This window comes from Salminus brasiliensis, chromosome 1, assembly GCF_030463535.1.
Source record: "Salminus brasiliensis chromosome 1, fSalBra1.hap2, whole genome shotgun sequence".
NCBI classification, from domain to species: Eukaryota; Metazoa; Chordata; class Actinopteri; order Characiformes; family Bryconidae; genus Salminus; species Salminus brasiliensis.
Window position 1 is genome coordinate 26,803,261 of NC_132878.1, and position 14,055 is coordinate 26,817,315.

Sequence of the window (14,055 nt, forward strand, 5' to 3'; positions counted from 1 at the left end):
TTGTTCTGCTTTGCCCTGTTTTAAGCCCAGTTAACTTGGCCGCAGCTGGCCCATATCTCGACGAATGACAGCCTAGAAGTGGGCCATATCATGACTGTATCTATTGCTCAGATCTGGTGTATTGGTGGCAGTTCAGCTCTGGCAGTGATGAGTTAAAATTATCGAGAAGTGTCTCTCCCATCTGTAATGCATTCTTGTAATTATTAATTTTATAGTAGTCATCATCATAATGACACTTTTTAAGTACATGGAGTTTTTACTGTATTTTTTATTCAGCTGAAGTGCATGAAAGCAGGTAGAAAAATATGGGCTCCGGCAACCGGATCTGGCCTGTCTTTAGGCAGTCATTTAGTGCAGCCTGTGGGCTGGATGTGGTCTGGGGTTGGACGATGTGGTGGCTGGGTTGGTTGAATAATGATGCTACAGTCATGACATGGTGAAAGCAGTGTGTTCTCAGCGTTCAGTAATGGTTGAATATGAAAGATATAATGATGTCATTTAAATAGATGTATACGCCGCTTAAAAGCAAAAGCTGCCCCAACATTAGGATATTCATTAGTGCTACCAGGACATGAGGCAGCATCAAACTTCTTGAATTTCTGAAATCGATAATAATACAAAAGATCAATTATTGACTCAGTCGGTCAAACAATCAGTGGTTGTGTTAACCGGACCATATCTCACACAGGGCTTGGAGGGGGTGAAAGTTCACCTGCACGAGCGGGAACTGTGGCGGAAGTTCCATGAGGTCACCACAGAAATGATCATCACCAAGGCGGGCCGGTAAGGACAGCAGTGTGAATGTTGAGCATATGACTGGTGGACAGTGTGGCTGTTTTACTGAGAACTGTCGGAATATTGAAGTCCTGTTGGCCACATGAACTGCACAGCTGGGGCGTTTTTAACCACATGCCCATTAACCAGACACCAGTATCAGCAGAGACAGTTAAGGACTGTGTTTCTGAGCAATGAGGGAGTGTGTACCTGTAAAACTAATGTTGTTGTGCTGTTGGCCAGTAAAGTTACTGATATGTTGATTAGAAGAACACAGGTTTAGCTGTTCTTCTCTGTGACCTCCAGACACTGTCTGGATTTGTTCAGTTCCACCAGCAGCTCCTCTCGATTTCCTCAAATGAAGGGATGATTACATAAACTAGGTGTTGAAGGGGAACTAAGAATACAGGCCCTCCTCCAGGAGAGCACTGGGGATGGTTATCACACTCACACACTGCAGTCAAAATGGGTCGTTTATTTGTATATTTGCATATTTGCATTCATCCTAAAATATAAAAAAAGCATATAGCCCAGATAATCAGATTTACAGATAATTTTCTTTGATGACTGAGACATCTGCACATTGCAATCAGTGTTTAAAATGTATTTGTATCAGACAGATGTTCATGACAGATGTGAATATTCAGAGCTGCTATGTGATCATGTATGCATGATGCAGATCCGTTTATAAATGTTTAAAAAAAACACTAAAGTAGACCATAAACATCGACAGCAGGAAAACCGTGTTCTGTAAGTGGAGTACTGTGCCAGTGTGCCGCATTGTGATCTTCCTCGTTATTACAGATCTGTGTTAGTGATGTTCGGTCCTTTTGGGGCCCCTGCCCTGCACGTCCCCGCTCTGACACACTGAATTAAACTCGTGCTGAAATGTTCCCATTCTTGTCACGAGAGTAAACATTTCAGTGGCTGTGTTTGCGCCTGTCCTTGCCTGCTTGAGGATTCACTTGACACCATCTTCCACAGCTCAGTTTCAGCTGCAATAATCAAGAGTGCACATACACGACTGTTTGGCTGTGATCTTAACCTCTACTTCGCCAGCAATCATAAACCAAAAATGTTTAGAATTCATAGCAATATTTTTATGAACTCTGCTTTCAAATAAAAAAATAAGGCAATAGTTATACATTTTGATGTGAAATGATCGTACACCTAGAGAAACAATAATACATACTAATGATGTAGTAGTATTAACATATTAATTATGTTAATATTAATATAATTATAATGTATGCTTTTTGAAATAGAACAAACATGAAACTATTTTATTCTGTTAGTGGATGCTTTTGCTAATTTAAAAAATGAGTTAGTCCTTAAAGTACTTCCACTAGACAAAATGACTTAAAGCAAGCAAAAAAGGTCACATCTTTACTTTTAACAATAGGATAAATATGTTAAAAAATCGAAGAGAAGACTAAACTATGAACATACATGTAAAATGAATTGGTTCATGAGACATTAAATGTTAATGCCATGTAATGATCAGCTGATGTGTCCACATGTCATCACAAAATAAAAACTGAGATTTAGAATGCAGATACATGTTATTTTCTGGTTTATGGATTACTATGATGGTTTCAACTAGATTTTAAATATTTTTTTGCAGTGCTTATCTAGAACTAATGTATCAGACTTAGTTCTCCTGTTCTTTTCAGCTAATTAGGCAAGAGGTTGATGTTCTTCATATTAAGAAACACACCTTTCTTAACCCATTCTCTTTCCCTTCACAAGAAGCATTACTCTCTTTAAAGGCACAAATAAAGGTATTTTGTGTAGAGGTTCTTTAAACTTTAGTTAACTTAAGTTGGGTTTCCTATGCAGGGATTAAACCTACAGTTTTAAAAACACGATGGTACTACAAAGAGTGCTTTGATAAATGGCATAGAAGAACCACTTTTGGTTGAGTAAAACTGTTTTAGAGGTTTAGAGAATTTACACTTCATATTTTACCAAATTAAAATATTCTTTTTAACATTTTTTCCTTCTGTGGCATCTCTCAAAGAACCCTTTGCAGCAAGTGTTTAACTGTAAAACAATCCTTTATGTGGTAACAAGCTAGTTAACTACACTCTTTAAAAAGGGAATTATTCAGTGATTCATTAGTAGAGGCAATGGTTCATTCTTTTCCTGGTTAAATGAGTCTTTGTATACAGGAAAAAAACATTTGTAGATAGTTCTACATGGAAGCTTTTACAAAAATGGTTCAGTTAATAAGGGCCTTGTTTAGTGTTTAGTCTACTATAATACCCTTGTTTTATTTATTTTATTCTATTTATCAGAGTTGTATAAATCCAGTTTAATCTTGGCACCACATTAGGCTTTTTATTTTCTCTTTTTTATGGTGAGCTTTAGAACTATCCATTAAAATGTTCTCTGTTAAAGAAAAAGTGCTTATGAAAAGGGCAGGGATGGGCATTTCCAGTCCTGGAGGGCCAGATTTCTGCACAGTTTTCAAGCACACCTGATTCCACTTACCTGTTAATTGGCAGGTTTAGCAGGTCTGTTAAAGCAGGAGAGTCAGCAAACTGGGCTGGACTCTGGCCCCTTGCTGCCCACCCCAGTTCTATAGTGTGACTCCAAAGAACCTTTACAGGCATCCCTATTTTTAAGAGCAGGGAAACATTTAAGGTGTGCAGAGCAGGGCTTTTTGGTCACAATGAGTTCTTTAACTCTGCTGATAAAGCAGTAGATGATCAGTGAATCTGAGTATGAACTTGCTATAATGACCTTATTGACCTTTTCCTTATTCTCTATTGTGGTCATTTTTCAACAGACGGATGTTTCCAAGCTACAAAGTGAAAGTAACAGGACTAAACCCCAAAGCCAAATATATCCTGCTGATGGATATAGTGGCCGCTGATGAGCACCGGTACAAGTTTGCAGATAACAAATGGTAAGCTCGTTGATTACTTGACCTACACTGACCAAGAACGTAATAATAAACGTTTCTCAAAGGTTCCTAGTTGTGTGGAACATCTCTACGTATCTCTAGAATGGAACTTTTCACCAAACGCATCTGGATGACAGTGATTGCATGTTGATATTATGCAGAGAATGATTTGAGAATGCTCATTAGTAATATTGTATTGTAGTACTTGTGAGTGGTTTAAGTGGTTCTTGCCCTGTGTTCAGGTCAGTGTGTGGTAAAGCTGAGCCTGCCATTCCGGGCCGACTTTATGTTCACCCGGACTCTCCTGCACCCGGAGCCCACTGGACCAGACAGCTTGTCTCCTTTCAGAAGCTCAAACTCACCAACAACCATCTTGATCCCTTCGGGCATGTGAGTGATAGCAATTAAGGAGTAATTTGTGGCTTGTGGAGAGCGCACTATATTTAAAATGGGCACAAGAAGCAAAAATGTCCAGAAATCCCCCCAGACATGCCCCTTAGTGGAATTCCTCCAAAAACTGAACATTTAAATGTGGACAATTCTATAAAATGAATGTATAATTTATATAATTACTATGAATGTCTTCATTAGTGACACAACTATCCTTTTTCCTTGTGCTTTCAGGTATTTTCCAGCTTAGTTTTACAGTAAATGAACTCTACCTGTTGGACTTTACATAATTTTCCTTTCTTTTTGTCTCTATCACAGATCATATTAAACTCCATGCATAAGTATCAGCCTCGGCTGCATATAGTAAAGGCAGACGAGAAGAACAGCTTTGGCTCCAGCAACACAGCCTTCTGCACTCATTCATTCCCTGAAACGGCCTTCATTGCTGTCACTTCCTACCAGAACCACACCGTAAGTGCAGGTGCGGCCATAAATGGAAGGATGGATGGGTAGACAAATAAATGATTTCTGACCTCTTTTGTCTCAATGTTTTTTTTTTTTCCAGATCACTCAGTTGAAGATTGAGAACAACCCATTTGCCAAGGGTTTCCGTGGTAATGAAGACATTGAGATGCATCGGATGCCCCGTACCCAGAGGTGAGAATACTGTCCAAAAAAACCTACATCTACAATTCTGTGCAAAAGACAGTCATGAAAAGTTTAAAGCTTGGACTAGATCTCAGCACTGAATGTGTTTTCCAGCAAGACTCTACAAACACTAAAATAAACCCAAATAAACATGAATTTACTGCCAAGATAAATACGTTTGCATATCATTTAGCATTGTTTTTTTTTTTTACTGTGAAACGCCAGTGGTCTTTGATAGTTGGGCTCTTAGATACAACTTATCTTTAAGCTGTTTTTTAGCTCTTGTAACATTTCTGGAATCGTTTAAGCTCGGCCAAACTCAGATTAGGCTGTCCTTTCGAGTCGAAGCACTGGGGGAAGGTGGAACCAAAGTCAAGACTGTGTGTTGCTTGTTGACCTTATTGGATGTGACACACATGAGGGGGGGATATTTATAGCATAGAGAGCGAGCAGTGCAGTGAGTAAAACTGCATTACAAACAGGGGTCATCGACGGGGTAGAGTGTGTGTGTGTGTGCCTAAGAGAGATGCAGAGACTTTAAAGGGTGTGTGTGTATGTAAGAGAAAAGTAGTGTGTGTATATATGGGAGATTAGATTAGCGTTATTGTCACATCATGATTTACTCAGTATAAAAGGTGAATTCGGTTCTTATTGTGAATGCTCCTGACAGCACTGGGTTGAAGAAAGAAAGAGCACAGAGAGGACAAAGATGGCTGCTTGTTAGCCATGGCTGTTTTTGTTCCTCCACTGTGAAATTGCATTAGGACAGATTAGCAGTGAAGGCTAACTGCAGGACCTTAAAATTGGACATCCAACTCCCTTCTGTGGACCCTTGAATTCTAGCGTGGTCTGAAACACCCTCTGCTGGCCCCCTAAAGCCTAATCCCTAAACCCTGACCTCTGCCATACTGATGCACGTCCAGGAATTAAGGACTACAATTGAAGAGTTTGCATCAACGCTGTCTTCCACTTTCATATTCTGTAGTTTATAATGCACCATGAAAAAATATGAAAGAAGTGCACATTTTATATATGTTCGTGACACTTGTCACTATTAAGTGCATTACTCTCATGTAATGCAGGGGGTTGGTGGGGGTCTGGCTTCTTGTTACAAGACAGAAGCCGCCTGAACTCCATAGCTCAGAGTTCTCACTAATTTTCTCATGCTCTCTTTACCCTCCCACTATAGTAAGGAGTATCCACTGGTACCACGAACCACTGTTCGCACGAGAGTAACACCGTCACCCTCTGATTCTCTGGCACGCTACAACCTCCCTCATGCCCTGAGCCCTGATTACATCTGTTCAGAGCCTACAGGTATGGAATCACCCCGTACTGTTAGTGTAGTTGTAGTGTGCACCACTTCAATTCCCACTACTGTTTAAATGAATATAGAAACACCTGAATATAAAATGAACATTTGAAATACATATGAACAACATAGTGTAAACTTTTATTGCACTGTGTTGTTCGCACTTCTGTTTTATGTATGGACAATTGCATTGTATTAAAAGATCAACATGGTCTAGTAGAAAGTGGTAAACTAAGGTTAATTTGCAGATAAGGATGGTGTACCTGTTGGTTACAGTTCTGCTTGCTTATATTCTACATTTTAACCTCATTTGGCCTTTGTTGAAGGCATAAAGGCACTGTAAAAAAAAAAAGGGGCTATTCTTGCTGTTTTCATATATGAACTGTATGGACTGGGGAAGTGATCGGTACAATTAAAAACTTAAAGAGTATTTGCATATTACATCAAATTTCTTTATTCCAATAAATTGAGGGAATATTTCCATTATGGACAAAATGGTGAGTGAGAAGAGCAATCTGTTTAAATTAACGTAAAGACCTTATTTACGAGGAATTAAACATTTTAGACAGAGACGTTTTAGTGAAGTCAGGGGCTTCCAGATGGTGCAACTGTCTAAGTGTTCAACCCATTTTCAGGAGATTCTGAATAGCATATACCTTGTTGATGTCACAGCTGCTCACAAATGGCCTGCTTAAGCGGAAAAAATGTCTGGTAGTGGGCAAATTAAATGACATACATTGTATATTAACTGCAAAATTTTGTTTCAATATTAATAAATGTGATTTAGGATAACTTTTGATCTAATTGTTATAGCAAATACAATCAACACCTTTCAAGCAATTATTTTTTAACTACCTGTCTACATGCAGTGCCTTGCATTTTTTTTAAAGGAGGGCTGCATGTTCTTGCCAGAAATGGTGCAGTCATAATTGAGATCGTAGCTAGGTGGGGTACACTGTACAGAATATTGAGTGGTTGTACAACACAGATAGATACAAGTATGGCATGCATTGGTTGTCTAAGACACTACTATCTGTTCCTGTGTTCCTCTCTCCTCTCAGGAAAAAACAAACTTTCTCCTGAAGACAATTCCTTTCCCGAGGCCCCGCCCACACACGACCCTTCTTACTCTCTCTTAAATTACCCGGTGTCCCCTGACCTTGGGCTGGGCAACAACGGCCCTTACAGTGTGGATTCAGCCCAGCATCAGCCGTGTATGTACACCGGTTCGCAGTCAGGGGGCGGCGTGGACGAACTTGTGTGGGAATCTTATACCGAATGCCCATCCTACTTGACCTTTACCTCTTCTCGGGAAATGGGCGGGGCGTTTGGCCACACCCCTGACCCCTCCCAGGACATCTACCCTCAATACACCTGTGAGGTGGGCGTACAGTCGCATTGCCCTGTGACTGATTACGGGCTGTACGCGTGCAGTCACCCCATGGGTCAGAATCACTGTGGTGGGGTGGGGTGGTGTGGGGGAAGTTGAGTATGTCTGTGTGCGAGTGTGTGTGTGTGTGCTTGTACAATGTGGCTATGGTGCAAGTGTTTCAAAATGACAGATATTTTTATGTACAGAAAGAATTCCTTTTTCAGCAGTGCTGCATCATTCAGTGTTTTAGATGAACACGTTCAGAGTGGGGTTTGGTGTGAAATGGTTCACTGTAGAGAAACTTTTGATTTCAGAACTCAGATTTTTGTTTTGCAGTGGTGGTGACAGGAACCAGGCGTCCCCCCTGACTACAACTCAAATATAGACATTATTTCCACTATCCAAAACCAACAGTTATCCTTCTGAGTTTGTGATGTTGTTGATGGTAAAATAGTGGCAAATTGGTGTTCTTTCTGGACTAGACACCCTCCTTGCACCCTCTAACATGAGTGTATTTGTCTCAGGAATCAGTATCTATAACCATTTGGTGTAATGAGTTTCTGTGAGGGAGCTTATAGAGACATTAAAGTCTTTAGATGTCTGGTTCCATTCACCACCATTGTGAACAATTTTGACTCTGTAGTTTCTGTAGAATGGAAAACTTCACACTAAATCACTCTTAATGACCCTGTTTACATCTAAACCATTGAAATATTCCACTGCGAAATCAGTGGAAGTATGCTTTAAGACTCCTTTTACACACTGTGTTTGAAATACGAAAGCATGTTTGAGCAAAGCTGAGCTACGAAAGCAGCACATTTCCTCTACTGAACATTTTATATGGATTTAGTTTTTTTTTTTTACCAGAGTGGTCAGTATTGGGTTTTGGCTCTACCCATTAACCAGAGCTGCAGTGCAGCTGTAGGGGATGGACACTGTGAGTCACACAGAACCTCAATTTTACACAGTCATAGCTAGATTCAGATAATCAGATCCATTCTCTTACATACACACGCACACACACACACACACACACACACACATTTGCACACACTACAGTAGTGGAGCCCTAGAGGGGCGCTTTTATTTTTGTTCTGTTTTAATCCCACTCTCGATAAGGAGGGTACTTTGGGTACTACACACGTCAGCGCCTGTCAGAGCAACACTGACCGTAATGATGTTGTCATGGCTTCAGGCAAAACTGTAAAGAGAGAGAATAGAGAGAGAGTGAGAGATAAAGAGAGAGTGAGAGCAAGAAAGAATGGAGAGAATGAGAGTGAGAGAATGAGATAGACAAACAGAGAAGGGTCATTTAGGGAATAGAGAAAAAAAAAGAATCACTGCCAGGTTCAGGATTGAATCTCCAAATAATGCATGAATGATTCCTGATTCAGGAATGAATCTTTAAATCAAGCTTATATTATTACAGATTCAGTAAGGAATCTCTTGCACATAAATGAAAAACAGAGAGAGAGAGAGAGAGAGAGAGAGAGAGAATGAGTGAAAGAAGGGTCATTTGGACAGTGGAAAACAATAAACAACAAATTATGCACAAATGACTTCTGATAAAAAAATGACTCTTTTGTAAATGATTTAAAATTGAGGAATACATTTCTGAATCAGGCATACATTCAGATTCCAAATTCAGGAATAGTGTAAGCAAATATATGAATCATATATAAATTATTCCAAATTTAGAAAAGTATCTTAGAATGTTGGCTACGTGATTTTAAATTGAGCAATGAATTTCTGAATAGATTGTAAATTGTTCCAGATTCACATATAAATAATTGAAGTGCATATATGTTTTCAGATTTAGGCAAGTCAAGGAATATAAATGATTTGAAATCAAGAGCAAATCACTGCAACGATATTCTTGGTACAATCTGTGATATTTTCAATCTTGGAAATGTAAAGCAATATTTCAGCCGATCAATGAATTCCTTGAATCAAATGAACACAAAAGCTCTGCAGGCTCAAAGTTTCCGACTCTTTCACTGTTTCCGCATCAGTGTGTTTTGTGTTCCTCATGCATTACTTGTAATATTTATCTATTTTTAAGGTTTGAGTGGGAGATACAGTGTGTGTATGATTGAGAGAGAGTTTGTACATATAAAATATTTCCAGCAATAAGAGAACGAACAGGAAATGTCTAAAAACATTCATTATTTGTTCCTCTGTGTATTTAAGTTGTGTACTTTTGATAAATATTTATTTTTACTGCACATTCTGTTAAACTGTTTATTTGCTACAGTCTAGCTTTAATATATTCTGTTGTGAACAGTGCTCAAATTAAATTGTACACAAATGTTTGTTGAGGTGTTTAAGACGTTTTGTGTGAAAGTCCATTGTGAAATAAAGACAACAAATTAAACATGAGTTTTGTTTAGTTTTGATAGTCCAGTGTTAAATGAAAAATTACTCATCTATGAATCATCCATTAAATACCATCATCAAGTCAGCATTTACAGCCATAACAGCCATAACATTAAAACCACAGACAGGTGAAGTAAATAACATTGAATCCCTTTTATAATGACACCTATATCTATATTCCAATACAAGGTTATCTTTGTGTATGCAGTAGTCAGTACCTACCAAAAGTGCTCCAAGGAAGGACAATGGAAACAGGATAATGGGCAATCCATGAAGATTCATAAATGCAATCCATTGAAACCCCACCTCACAACTTTCAGGACTTACAGGATCATAATAGGTTAACTAAACACATGAAATGTATGAAATGTCTCTTTAAAATGACATTTTCTTGTGAGGAAAAAGTTAGGACACCCTATGCCCTAATAGCTGGTATTTCCCCCCTTGGCTGAAATAGCTTTAGTAAGATGTTTCCTTTAATGATCTACTAGTCTCTGACATAAACTAGAAGACAGTGTTCCCCCACTCCATGCTGAATTCTTTCAGCTTTAGTTTATAGACAGATGGTCTCACACTGTCCTCAAGCGCCCTCTGAATAAAGAATTCCTAGTGGATTCTATAATGGAGAGCTATCCTGGACCTGCTGCAGAAAAGCAGCCCTAAACCATGACATTTCCACCTCCATGCATCATAGTTTATATGGTTTCCTGTGCTTACATTCTGTGTCTAGTTTATGCCAAACATGTCCTCTGTTACTGTGTCCAAATAATTCAACTTTGGATTAATTTGTCCAAAGCACATTGTTTCAGATGTCCTGGTCAGGTCAGGGTTTTGGGGAGGCCATTCCAAAAGCTTGATGTTAAAGCCTGCCCTATCCATTCTGCAAACACATCTGATGTGTGTTTGAGGTCATTGTCTTTTGATTGTCTAGCTGATGGTTTAAAGATATGCTGAAGAATTCTGAGATGGTCCTCCTTCTTCATTATTCAATCTATTATTCCGGATTAGTTCCACTGCCAACCAACATCCCCAGAAGACGATGCTACTACCACCACCATGCTTAACAACTGGTATAGTGTTCTTGTAGTGGAATGCTTCACATTTACTCATCCTTTCCTTCACTTTGTTCATGTGGTTTAGCTGCAAACTTAAGTTGAGCTTGAAGGTGTTGATTTTGAAGCAGGGGTTTCAGCAAAATCTTAGTCATTTAGGCTGTAGACAGCGATGCTGATGTTCCAGCATCTTCTACTTCATGGCAAGCTAAATTTTTTTCTCTCAGACTTTGCCAAAGTGGATACACGTCACAGTTACTTGTACTTACATACAGTAGTTGGAACTGATATTCTTGGAATCTGCATTTTGTGAAAGTTTATGATCATCCTTCTCAGATCCTTGGACTTTTCCATTTTACTGGGAATCCAGTGAGTACTGTAAAGCAAACCCTTTTTTTGTGGGTACCAAAAAGCTATCAGCTGTAGTCAATCGTGATTACTAACAGAAAGTTAACAGGATTTGGCCTTGACGAAGTAAAAGACATTTTGGAGATTTCTGCACCACTGAATTAATAATCGTGTATGAATATATTGACCCTGTATATAAAATAAAAACAGCTCAAAGAAACTATTGCAGTCCCAATCTTGCCATGTAATGCATATAAGCCTTTACACACTACCACACCAATTTCCATTGACCAATAGAATGGGATACTCTGGAGTAGCCACACATGAGCCCAAGGTCACTGACCTCACTGATGCTCTGTAATGTGGCTAAATGCAATCTCTAAAGATGGACAAACTCCCTATTAATATTCCCTTCATTTCAGAACAAATGCTGGAGGAGCAGGTGTCTCCAAACCTATGTAAGATTAAAACAGTAATCAGTGGTGAGACATTGGCAAAGCAGTCATTTTCCATTTCTTCATTTAAGAGCACTACACAGCAAAACCGTTGCTAATCTATGCTACTTTTCAGTACTAATTTAAACTTGGCAGCTTTGAACTTTTAAGCCTCAATTAAATAAACGTGTGTGTGTTATGGGGGGAGTGGGGTGGGGTGGGGGGTGCTCATGGGGCCTCAAGGCTATAGTTTCACACTGTGTGGTCGCGTGGTAGCGTTTGTGAGCAGGGAAAGAAGCAGTAAACACCATCACACAGCAGCGCTAAAAGAGCTCCAGAAGTTCTTTAGGGAAAACACTTTATCACTGCAAAGGGCAGACGATTCGACCCACACGCTCCAGCGTTTAACACCCCAAACGCTTCAGAGCCAAATCAGACAGACGCCTTCTTTTATTCTGACTCACTTCCTGATCACTGGCCTAAAATGATTGACATTTTTAAAATGTCACTCTTTGGGCCGTGGACGCCCTGTGGTGCTGAAACACCTCGAACGTTAAGTGAGTGTGACAGGACGTTTCGGTGAGAAACCTCACGACTGCAGGACAACCAGAACAATCCAGTGGAACTCTTACGGGAAAGGTTATCCTAGCGTCTTTTCGCGCTTGAAAAACATGAGGGAATGTGTTCTCACCTCTGGGTCTGATTCTCATCAAGCAAAAATCAAATGGACAGTTTTTTTTCCTTCTTACTCCAAATCTAGTCAATCAGCCATGATCTGATTGGTGCTTATTCAGTTTTATGAGCTATGAGGCTAATGTAGCTAACAAGTAATGGAAGCTAGTAGTCGACTAATTAACATGGTGCTAACTGCACACCACACACATTCCTTGAAGCATGTGGAGGTGTTCAGTAATGGCCAGTAAATGCCTCGTTCATATTAGCATACATCCTGGGTGATCTGATCATCTGATCAAGTGGCCAGCACAAAGTACAGGTGTGAACAGTCAGAGGTGGTCAGAGACGCATATGACCATGTTATTCTTGTAGTGTGAACGCCAAAGCACCTCGAAGCATCCTCGACAGCAAAGCTTTGCCCGCATCAACCATGTCACTGCCCCGGCTGGAAAATTCATAGCACTAATAACTGAGAGAGCACAACGGCAATATTTGTGGGTGGTGCCTCATCTCAATTAATAAATCAATAATGTGTGCCATGCCCCTCCTTCAGCAGAACAGAATCAAAATCAGATCAGAAATCAGAAATAATTTTTTCGTCCCAGGAGGGAAATTACAGTTGTTACAGTCCGAGTAAAAATAAACACTCTATAAAATAAAATAATTTAAAAAACAAAGAGAGAGAAAATTGAGAAAAGCTTACATATATATGTACACACACACACACACACACACACACATATATATATATATATATATATATATATATATATATATATATATATATATATATATATATTATAAATATAGTAAAGTGGCATATTGATAAAAACTGTGATAATAAATATGGGAAATTGTTGCACCCATTATAGTTATTGCCCACATTAAATTAAGGTACAGTACTATTATTATTGCACATATCAACAGTATAATAATGTATTGCACAGGTGAACCATAGTGTCACACACTGAGGGAGTGTGTTCTAGAGTTATAGAGGTGATGACCACAGGTAGGAAAGACCTCCTGTGGTGAACTGATGTGAGAAATCTGATCACAAGTGGTCACAGGAGATGCATTTGAAATGCCAGGTGTGAACGACAATGTAAGTTTTTTTAGCATCCAGACAAAAAGCAGAAATGCACGCTTAACAACAATCGACACAGTAGCTTCAACACCTACATCTAACAGTATCACAGCTTTCATTCTCTTCAGGAGCTGCGCGTTCAGTGTTTCTGCAGAAATCTGGAGATGTTTCCACACCTCTGAAGTTCAGTCTTAGATATCAGAACATTTTCTGCTTCTCACCATCTACGTCCTCCCAAAAACATTCACTGATGCTGAGGTCTGGACTCTGGGGTGGGCAGTCCATTGTTCTGAGAGCAACAGCAGCTTCTTTGTGTAATGTGTCTGTTTGTATCTCGATCAGCTCCACATTCTTTCAGAACCCCAGCGTTGAGTCGTCTTGGTTTTCATGTGTAAAGCGAGAGTGCTGTTTTTTATGGTGACAGTGTAGGGGGTTTACAGGGGGTTGCAGGGGGTAGTCAGGGTTTCAAGAGCCTCTGCGTCTCTGAATCAGTTTTTGGCACTCCCTTGACTTTCCTCTGAAATATCTGGTCCCTCTATGGCATATATCCAAAAAGAATTTCTAGCCTCTTCCAGTTTCAGATGGCTTTTATTCTATTTAGATGACATTGTTTTATTATTGGCATCATGAAATAAGACATCAGCAAGATGCAGCTGGATCACAGACACATTACTGGCTCAGT

The 14,055-nt window shown here is 39.4% G+C and overlaps 1 protein-coding gene across 1 annotated transcript in view; it reads left to right on the forward strand.

Annotated features, from left to right (window-relative positions):
* tbx5b (T-box transcription factor 5b) overlaps nt 1-8,774 on the forward strand; it is a 9,366-nt gene extending 592 nt beyond the window's left edge. Inside the window, exons 2-8 of the mRNA XM_072694317.1 lie at nt 689-783; nt 3,566-3,685; nt 3,925-4,072; nt 4,391-4,543; nt 4,638-4,729; nt 5,910-6,037; nt 7,094-8,774. Coding sequence (XP_072550418.1) covers nt 689-783; nt 3,566-3,685; nt 3,925-4,072; nt 4,391-4,543; nt 4,638-4,729; nt 5,910-6,037; nt 7,094-7,521 — 1,164 coding nt within the window. The 3' untranslated portion in view covers nt 7,522-8,774. The remainder of the gene's footprint in view (nt 1-688; nt 784-3,565; nt 3,686-3,924; nt 4,073-4,390; nt 4,544-4,637; nt 4,730-5,909; nt 6,038-7,093) is intronic.
* The last annotated feature ends 5,281 nt before the right edge of the window (nt 8,775-14,055 follow it).